This window comes from Melospiza melodia, chromosome 3 (assembly GCF_035770615.1).
Source record: "Melospiza melodia melodia isolate bMelMel2 chromosome 3, bMelMel2.pri, whole genome shotgun sequence".
In the NCBI taxonomy this organism is placed as follows: Eukaryota; Metazoa; Chordata; class Aves; order Passeriformes; family Passerellidae; genus Melospiza; species Melospiza melodia.
Window position 1 is genome coordinate 65,402,523 of NC_086196.1, and position 10,838 is coordinate 65,413,360.

General features: G+C 42.2%; 1 protein-coding gene across 1 annotated transcript in view; it reads right to left on the reverse strand.

The window, feature by feature from the left end:
• Positions 1-10,381, reverse strand: part of CAMKMT (calmodulin-lysine N-methyltransferase) — a 212,880-nt gene extending 202,499 nt beyond the window's left edge. The window contains exons 1-2 of the mRNA XM_063152066.1: positions 10,198-10,381; positions 4,646-4,812 (exon numbers count right to left, since the gene is read on the reverse strand). Of these exons, the coding sequence (XP_063008136.1) occupies positions 4,646-4,812; positions 10,198-10,296 (266 nt within the window). The 5' untranslated portion in view covers positions 10,297-10,381. The remainder of the gene's footprint in view (positions 1-4,645; positions 4,813-10,197) is intronic.
• Between the last annotated feature and the right edge of the window lie 457 nt (positions 10,382-10,838).

Genomic DNA, 10,838 nt, shown 5'->3' on the forward strand with positions numbered 1-10,838 from the left:
GACTGATCAATGGAAAATATTTTACCACAGAAATAACTTATTTCTGCACTGTTTTCTTAAAATGAGCCTACAATTTAAAAGCAAATCTATATCCTGAAATAGAAAACTTGAAGATATTGATTGCTCCTTTTTAAACTCAAATAAAAGAACAATTTTCCTATCTAAAAGGCAGGCACCATCTCCACAGTGAGACACTGCATCTTTATGATCTGTAATCACTTCATTGCTAAAACTATTCATACAAAATTCAAATTTAAAAGCACATTCCTGATGAAGAATACAAGGATTTAGAAAGGCAGTATTAAATAAATATTTTTAATAGTTCTATGTACTTACTATATATTTTCCTATCTCTAAGAAAACACATATTCAGCACATGCATAATTTTTTAACAGCAAAGTGAAGTACTGCCACAATTAAGAAGAACTTGAAAAAAGCTAATAAACACACCTGAAAGTTCTATAAATAAAAACACAGGGGAGTTAAGGAGACAGTGGTGCTGTCTGTCCAGCTGCAGTGCTTGTAGCTCCCCCTGGGGATGGATGAGGAGCTGATGGGTCAGGACTGAGGGGAGGGCAGGGACTGGTGACATTATAGTGGGGCTTTGCTACAGGGACACCAACAGAGGAAACCCTCTGCAGACAGGGAGAGGAGCAGCCTTGCATTCCCAAGCCCTGGTCTCCATGGGGACCTTCCACCACCCCCACAGCTGTTGGAGGGACAACACACCAGGGCATAAAAATTCCAGGAGATTCCTGAAATGCTTCTCTGTTCAAGAGCAGCTGACAAAGAGAAATGCTGTGCTGGACCTTGTTCTTTCCAACACGGAGGGGCTGATGGGAAATGTGAATCTCCAAGGAAGCCTTGGCAGCCAGGACCATGAAACGGTGGAGTTTGAGATCCTTAGGGAAGTGAGAAGGGTGCACAACAAGCTTGCTACCCTGGACTTCTGGAGAGCAAACTTTGGCCTCTTCAGGGATCTCTTTGGTAGAATACCATAGGATAAAGACCTGGAGAGAAGAGGGGCCCAAGAAAGCTGGCTAATATCCAAGGATGACCTCTGGAATGGTGCATCCTGAACAAGAGGAAGTCAGACAAGAAAGTCAGGAGGCCTATGTTGATGAACAAGATTCTCCTTGACAAATTCAAACACCAAAAAGAAACCTACAGATGTGGAAGCAAAATCAAGTAGCATGTGAGAAATACATAGAAATTGTCCGAGCATCCAGGGTTCAGGTCAGGAAAGATAAAGCTCAATTAACATCATCAAGACAAGTATGCAGTGTGTAGGGACATCAAATACAATACAAATCCAGACGAGACTGTACTAAGCAAATGAGGTTTTTGATTCTAACACAAGAAATTTCATTTTCACTGCTAACAAAACCCCACACTCACCAGACACCCCTTTTGATACCCCAGAGTTACTGGAGATACCCCAGTGAAGCACCTTAGTACCTAAACAAACCTTGAGATCATGTTCCACCATGTATTATAAATCTACATTTCATTAAGCACACTTAACCAGAAGAGTTACGGAGATTTTTAAAATGAGTCAATGATATTTCACTGCAAGGATCTAGTCAAAACAGCACCTAAATTCAGCTTAAATTTTTTAAGCTGAAAATTGCCATATACTGGGAGTTTTGGCTTTCTGCTTTGGAAGATTTATTATGAAGAATGATGCAGAAAAATATAAACTAGTGACGGAAAAACATGGCATAAGCTCTTCTTTCTGAGATATGAATCCAGCCTGAATTTATTTAGAGAAACAGCAAAACCAACAAACTTTAGAAAAGCACACACATGACTGGTAGTTCCTATAAAAGCTTCTATTTTCCTGACAAACTGGTCCTCAGCCCCTCTAGAGCAATAATTCCAGCTAGGTCATAGCATATCTGAATATACAATTTTATCAGTTTTGACAGCCCTTGAACTGATACAGCTTGACCTTTATACTCTTTGCCAAAAGCCACTAACAACCTTATGAACTTTCTTAAGTATTTAGTCTCGTCAAGATATTAGCTGACAACCCTTTAAACATTGAACATATGCAATGAGCTTTTCCAAGAAGATGTTAATGCACAAGGAAAACAAATGTAGATGAAAATTCCAAAGCACTTTTGTCAAGATTTTAGAGACGATATAGCAACATTTTTTTTCCCTGACAAAAAGATATAAAAACGTTTTCCTATTCAAGCATGCTGTTCTGGATTTACCTGACTGAAGCTATTGTTAATATTATGCTCTTGTTAACTTGCTAAATTGTTTCTGCTCTTAAATATTATTATAAATAAAATTTTTCCAGTGGACAGATAAAAACCGGGGATAGACTGTCAGACATACAGAGAGTGCTTAAGTTTCCAACATATGATCAGTTTCCAAAGATCCAGGAATGCTTACTCCAAGAATTTTTATCTTTTAGATATGTAAGTTTCAGCAAGAAGAACTGTTGCTTTGTTATGTATGTTAAACTGTTAGGCTGATCCCCTAAATTACTGCCTTTGCACAAATGGGGAAGAAACTTGATTTAACACTGACTCATGGTAAAGTCAATTTTGTTGCAGTCTATTTATACCTTGTTCCTAGCAAAACCCACAGAATTTTCTCCTTCCCTTCTTCACCTCCCGCAATATTCTGAAATAGTAAGTACACTCTATGTATTGTCACTGCTTCTGTGTGGAGAAGACATTTTAATAGTGTGTAAGACTAAGCAAGTTCTGATCATTATTCCTAAAATGATCAGTGATTACTATTTTTAGAGGTCACTGAATATCTTTTGGAAAGGAACAAATGCGGAGAAAACATAAAATAAAAACCCCCATCAGAAGACAATGTCCATATTCTCCTCAATATTCAGTTTTGGAAATGTGGTGTGAGCCTGCTCCAGCACAGAATCTATGCATTTCCACTGAACAGGATTAGAGAAACACAATAAAATAACACATAAATAAAGTTGTTCTTGGTCAAAGTCTATAGTTGAGCTGAGTCCTATTATCAATTAAACTACTATTAGGCAAGTAATAGTAAATAATAATAAATGATGGCTTAGAAAGCCAAGTAAAATGATGGCTTAGAAAGTGTGGACACAGAAGCACACAAATGCCAGAGCAGGATCAGGATGTCAGACTGATCCTTGGCTTCTGTACAGCCAACACAGGTGAACCTTAGCTCATCTCCTACCTTAAAACTCCAGAACAAGTAAATCAAGTGGCAGTGAGTGTTGCAAGCCATGACAGTGACCTAAAGGAGTTCAGGGCTGCATTGTAAGGGACTGCAGCCTTGTTCAGCCCAAATTCTACCTAAACACCTTGTGCTTCCTATCCCCAGTGTGCCTCTGAGGACCTAGAAACAAGGAATAGAGACACTGCACCAAAGGCATTATGTAGACTGGCAGTGTTTGAATTAATCCACAGCATTCACTGGTGGTTTACAGGAAAAGTCTATACATGGGAAAACACTGCACCTACTTCTATTACAAAGAGCAGTTTTCCAGTGGAAAAGTTTCCTTTTGAACCCTTTTAACACCCCTGAGTGTAAGCCTGGAAAATGGAAAATTAGGAGTTTATAAAGCTCTAAAGAATTTTGTTCTGGACTTTACATCCAGATGCAAACTTAAAATGCCTGTAGTGTTGTGGGGTTCCTTTAGTTTGGTTTTTTCTCATTGGTTCATTTTAAAACTTTGCAAAAATGCTGCAGTTTAATGATGGTCACATTTTTGTGTTAGATCTTAATTCCTAAGCTTGACTTATAAGTCTCAGGTAAACAAAAATGCACTTCTTGATTTGGGCTCTCCAGAACATCTTCCACTGTGCAGACAATGCAAAATCCTCCACCTTCAGAGATGTAATTAGCTGCTGCAGAACAAGCACCAATTCAGGGATTCTTAAGTTACTGTTGCAAACTTCCTGAGGCAAACCAAGTAAGACAGATACAAAACTGAACGTGGAAAAGAAAACCAAAGCAACAGAAAAGAAAAACAGAAACAAAACCTCTCAATCACAGTAATGAATGAGAGTTATAAACAAAGCTACTGAGACTTCACTGAAATTCCTTCAGAAAGTTTTCTGGAGGGGAAGTAAGCTTTCTGTTGCTCTGTTTGTGTGCGTGTGGGCTTTCTAATTGTCAATTTCTTTAATAAAAATAACCTGCCTTAATATAAGATTACTTTGTTAAGTATATATTATTTTGTAGGAATTTGGCTGCCAAATTATCATTGAGTTTTTTAAAATAGGACTAAGAAGAAAACTGAATAAAATTACCAAAATCCTTTTAGAACATGATTAATAACATCATGTCATAAAAAATTTTAAGACCATAAATGACTGTGTTCAGGTTTTTTATATCCTATGCATAACTGAAGAATGTCAAAACAGGAAGCTGTTAAAATATAAAATACATGCTCATATTTGCATTCTGTTTTAGCTACAAGCATCAGTATTTTCAGTCAAGCTCTGCCACTTCAGTGAAATGTACCAGAAAGAAGAGTCAGACAAGCTGCTTACTGTGACAAACAACTAAAAATAACATTTACCAGTTTATTTGTAAACTATGCCCTAGTTACACAAAACGGTGGAAGAATGACTAATGAGTTTTATATTTGAAACCCATTCAAGATCTTACTTAAAATTTAAATTGTGGTTACCTTAAGGAGACACTGTACTTGGGATAAAAGATGCTTCTATACTGAACCCAGGTCCCAGTTTCCTCTTCTGTACTCTGGTCTTCTATTGAAAAGAGATTGAATGATGCAAACCTTCTGACAGACACTTGTTGGAGATGCACATCTTTCAAGTGCTTTTTCCTCAGAACCTTTGAAATTAAGAACAAATTAAATATCAACAATAAAACAAGAAAGAAAATAACAAACCCATGCCTTTTTGAGTGAAGAGGAAAACCATAATGGACATGCTATCAGCTAGTAGTTATGAATAACAAAGGCCTGAACAAAATACAGTGGTATTGATGGCAGGAGTCAAGAGAATGAGTTATGAATTATGTCTCAATAACTAAAGCAAATGTACTGTATTCAGAAGTACAGAAAGTTGCTTTTTTAACTCAAGCTCCAACAAACCCATGCAAAAATTCAAGGGCCAAACTGGGTTCTTCCCATCCTCTCATTTTACCAAATTTCACAGCCCAAGCCACGCCCTCCCCAAGCAATTTCTGTGCCACTCACTGTCCCTATAGAGGGGGAAAAGGCCAACAACAAAGGTATCTTTTGTAGAATTAAAATGACAAACCCAAAACATGATCTTCAGGTGCCAGAGTGCTGTCTGTTCCCCTGATAGATTTCCTCCTAGCCTAGAAATCTTCTGCTGCACACTTGCAGAGATGCTGCCAAAGTTCCCTAAGTGGAAAAAATTGCTTCCTATGCCAGGCCCCAGACTTTCAGACACCACAACTCTATATTCTCAGACCAGACCCCCACAAGGGGACTGACACATGAGCCAGACTTCAGGTGAGCCCCAAAACACTCTGAGAGCACCAAGTTCAGTGCTAAGAGACTGAGGAATTCAAGGCAGTGACAGAGACAGAATGGCATCTGCATTTCTTAAATGATTCAAACACTTGTTCAGGAGAGTGAAAACGTGGGCTCTCTGTGCTGCCTAGTCTGCTGCACTCAGCCATCTTCAGGGAGTGAGGCATCAACCCCTCTGTGCAGGAGAACCCAGCACTCAGCTGCTTGAGCTGCTTGATTGCTCAGAAGACAGCCAGCACTTCCCTGACAGACAAAAAGATTTATTTCTAAGGGCAGTGATGTGGAAGGAAAAGTGTCCTAGATTTAACTTCTTTCTCCTAACATTGGAGAGAATACATAAATAATTGCCATTGCATTTTTAAAATTAAGGTGCATATGCAGTCCCCAGTAATGGATTAAAAACAAAAAAAAAACAAAAAAAAAAAACAAAAACGAGCAAACAAAAAAACCAGAGCAGAAAATAAACTCATGCCTATAAATTGATAGGGGTACAAGGAAGAGCTCCATTGAGTAGGACAGCAATTTACAGGTTTTTGTCACCTAGAGATAAGTCAAATGAGAAACAGCTCTCCAGAATTATGAAACTTGAAAGCTTTGCATACAAGATGTGTACAAAAAAAATAATGGGCCAGTGATTTTTTTTGCTGTACACAACCTGTGTTAACATGCTCTAACTGAAAATGCACTCCCATTTAAAAGCCTTACAGTTTGGGGCCATGACATTATTTTGCAGGATATTTGGAAGTACTACATATGTGAGCAGAGCAATTGTATTTGCTACACTTTTGGTACTTAACAGCAGGTCTGAGACATCAGGCTTACTGCTTTTGGAGCTATTTTCATTGGCAGGTAGGTCTCATCATATGAGAGGCATTTTTCATGAAGTATTAAAAATGTCTGGGTGCTGTCCACACTACCTTGTAACACGTGAGAAAAATACACACATGAATGAAAAATGCAAAAATATCAAAGCAGAAAATTAAAAGACCAGCAAAATTAAGATCTTCATGTAATAGCTGTGTGCCTGAAAACAAAATGGACTATCTTGACAACTAAAGAAAACCAGCAAGACCTAATTTTCAGAAAAGTGTGTTGTTTGGGGACTTCTTTAAAGAAATAGCAAGCCATTACTAAAAGGAAAAAAAAAATACAGTGGCAACAACACTTTCCTATTTTCAGTTTTTGTTGTACAGAGACACCTTATAGCCACTCTGTAAAATTTAATTTCATTCTCTGGGTTAGCAGAAAATCTCATGAGCATTTGAATACTCAAAAGAACATTTTTCCCAGAGACTCAAACAAAAATCAAGTAGTCTAATATCTGAAAATTACAACAGCAGGTGAAATATTTTAAAACCCTACATATAACTGAGAAAATAGTACAAATGGAGAATATAGTACATGATTTATATCTAGCTCTGTACTTTTTACATATGGATCAAAGGGGGTTTTTTCTCAAGTCTATTCCTAAAAGGACCACAGTTGTGTTAAATAGGGTACAAAGATAAATTGCTGCTATAGAATAACCCATTGATAAAAACAAAAGGTGACAAACCTATCTTAACTCATCACCAAAAATGTTCTACAAAGATTCTGGTAAAATATTATCACAGATCATAATTCCAATGCCCTTGGTCTAATCACAGTATTAGTACCATGTTTAGGACTTCCTATAAAACCTAAAACTGGTTGATATCTCTTAAAAAAAAACTCACTAGAAAAGAATCTCCCACAAACAACATGGAGAAAGGCAGTCACCTGAATTTCGCTGTACTTGTACATCCTTGTGTTAGGCCTAGTTGCACTAAGAGCCAAATTCAGTAACAGCTTATGGTCTACAAACCTCTGCCAGTTCTCTGGCAGTGACTGCAACACGGTATTTGTACATGCAAGAAAGTTTCTACACAATCAACTACAACATAACCTGTAACTGCACTCTTAAATATCATCCATAGGACTATAGTATTCATTTTTACAAATAATTTTTTTACCAAATTGTTTTATCCAATTGTAAACACTTTACAAACTCAAGACTAACAAAAACATGGAAAAAAGATCTGAAGCACAGGCACCCTTCACAGAGAGAAGAGCAGGAAGAGATGAAAATTAGTTTTAGAAATGCTTCTGTTCAGGAAAAAAAAGTGTCACTGACCTGTCCTCACTTTAGCTTTTATTTTTCAATTCTGGAAGTTAAAGTACATTAGCAGGTGACAACACACTCTCAGGCATGTGGTGTGGCTCTTGGGGATGGCCCTGTGCAGGGCCAGGAGCTGAACTTGATGATCCTTGTGCCTCCTTTCCTGCTCAGCATAATCCGTGATTCTGAGACTTGTGTGAGAAGAGCAAGAGGAAGGTAACAGGCAGGATAAATTAAAAAGCTTACAAATTTCATGAAACTTTCTCTAGGGAGCAAAAGTACATATGGGGAGGAACCTAAAGTGTGCCTATTGCTCTAACTTCCCTGCTGAAAACTACTGACTGGATAATGCCTTCAGCCACAGAGACTGGCAGAGCTCAAAACACTGCCTTAGGGAACTTATCCAGTCATTTACAAATGCACAGTAAATGGGTAACTTCCCTTAGCATTTTTTAAATGCAAAAAATACTTTTCTTGATTCTGACAGACTAAGTTTAAAAATATTGTCAAACTTCAAACTCAGTGCATACATAAAACATTTCATTGATAAAGAGCACACAGGTAATTATGCAAACCCCTGCTTCTTTATGCCAGCTTCATAGGATACCTCATAAAAGGGCTTTTTTTTCTTAATTAAATCAGCGAGCATGCACTCAAGCATCCTTACCATAGTAAATCAATTTGTGTATGCATTGAATGAAAGCAAATTCAAGATATAAACACACCACAGAACTGATTTCACGTAAGGCGTTATTATAAGCAGTATGAAAAGTGCTTTTAAAAGCACTGTAAGAAACACTTTGACAGTGCTCCTTTAAAAATGGATTTAAAGGGAGGTTGATACCTTCTTCCAATCCATAGATAGATCTGAGCATCACTGTAGCAAAGAGCACAGAACTGATTTTTACTTCAGATGTACCAGTAAGATTAAATTGATCCTTGCTCATTGTACCATATAAAAATCAACAGAAAAGCTAAAGAACATGGAAAAGCCAAGAGAATCTGCAGAGGTAAAGGTCACAGATACATGTAGTTTGAGAAAAAAAGAGAAGCCTTCTCCCCAAATACCTACATGCACTCTTCCACAACCCCACTCTATTGTTATGAAAAGCTCCTTATGATTTTAAGAGACAGGAATATGCCAAAGGCAGTATATGTTGAGAAGAAATAACAGCTAGTACAGCCACAGAGTGCAGCTTATATAGGCTGCTAGAACAGAAACCTACAAAGACAAACCTGATACTCCTACCAGTAACTTTGACATTTCCTGCTTTGGAGTTTAATAAAACAGAAGTTGGTCCTGTTGAACAACTGGCAAATTTTGAAACCAAAAGCACACACGAAGTACAATATCGATGTCCCCAGGCCTCCCATCGTGACCCAGCAGCAGCCAGGTGCCCCTTCCAACCCGGCTGCCACCACTGACTGAGTGCCACCCCTCTGCCCTCTCAGGGACAGCTGTCCACAGGCGGCGCCAGATGTCCTCTGAAAGGACAGAAACAAACACTCAAGTGAGGGCTGTCAATTTCACATCCCATAACAAAAACAGCCAATGAAACTGACTAGAATTTTTAAGCCTTTAGCCTACACTCGTCTGAAGAGGAATCCTTTCCGACCTTGCAGCGCTCTGAAAGGGTCTAAAACAGTGTGGAGGGCTGCAGCTGAGGAGCTGCTGTTTACCACAGCACAGGTGTCACCACTTGCTCCTTCTTCCTCCTCACCTTCCTCCAGGCACAGCCCCTCAGCAAAATGCAGCTTTCACTGCCAGGCGAGCAGCGTCTCGCCCCAGCTCCCCACCAAAGGCAGTCTGGGGGAGCAAAGAGCAGGAATGAGGCGTCAGCCACAACAACCAGCCCCAGCGGCATCGATGGAAGGTGTCAAACTACGGCCTGAAAATCCCAAGGTGCCCTCAGGGGTGAGGGTGCCAGTGGGGTGCTGGTCCTCCTCCCTTAACACGGGCCATGGACAGTTTTGGGGATCTACAAGGCACACTTTAGAATCATAAAATCACAGAACAAGCTGAGTTGGAAAGGACCCATCAGGATCATCGAGTCCAACTCCTGGCCCTGCACAGGACACTGCAAGAGTCACACTGTGGGCCTCAGAGCACTGTCCAAACTCTATCAGGCTTCAATCCTATCAGGCTTGCCAGACACCACTTCCCCGGGGAGCCTGTTCCAGTGCCCAGCCATCCTCTGGATGAAAAACCTTATTCTAACATCCCACCTAAACCTCTCTTGTACAACTTCAGGCCATTCCCTTAAGTCCTGTCACCGGTCCCGAAAGTGAAGTGATCGGTGCCTGCCCCTCCGCTTCCCCTCTCTTTAGAGAGGGTTGGGTGCATATACATATACATACATATATTTATTATCATATTTTCCAAGGAGAGTGCTGCAAGCCCCTTTACATGGCCCGCCATAGTATAGCTCGCAATACTCCTACAGGGGTGCAGGACCTGCCGCACCGCCGCAGGGGCACAGCCGGGCCCGAGGGAACAGGGCGAGCCCCGCGCTGCCCTCAGGCTGCGCCGCCGCCCTCCCGCCCGCCATGCCGCCCCCCGCCCGCGGGCTCCCCCTACCTGTCCGAGCAGCCGCCAGCGGGCTCGGGCCGCCATCGCGCCGCTCGCCCCGCACCTGCCCGCGGCAGGGCGGCGCGGGGAGCCGGTAGCCTCGGCCATGCGGCGGCGGGAGCGCCGGGAGCTGGCGCTGCGGGAGAGAGGGAGGGAGGGAGCGGTGCCTTGGGCGGCGGGGCCGAGCCGCTGAGCATCCAGCGGCTGCAGGACCGGTCGGGCTAGGGATGGAGCGGGAGGAGGGGCGCGGCCATCTTTGCTAAGGGCAGCGCCGGAGCGACTCTCGGCGGCCGAGGAAGCGCGCTGGTCTTCAGGCCCTGCACGGCGTGGGTGCGCCTCAAGACAAGTCGCCCGTGGCCACCGCGCCCGGGGACGGGACTGGGTGTGGCACGGCGGCCACCCGGGAAAGCCGCCCCAGGGAGCGTGCCCGCCCCGCCGTGGCTCCGCGTCCCGGCGCTGACATCAGCGGCGCTGCTGAAGCGCCCTGCCGCCATCTTAGTGACGGGCAGCGCCCCCGGGAGCGCTGCCGCCTGCCCGGCCGGCCTCTGATCCCGGGCAGCCCGGCTCGGCAGGAGCGGGAGCGGCGGCAGCGCCACGGCGAGTCCTTGCGCGGGCCGCGGGCGGGCGGAGCGGCAGTGCCGGCGGGGAGC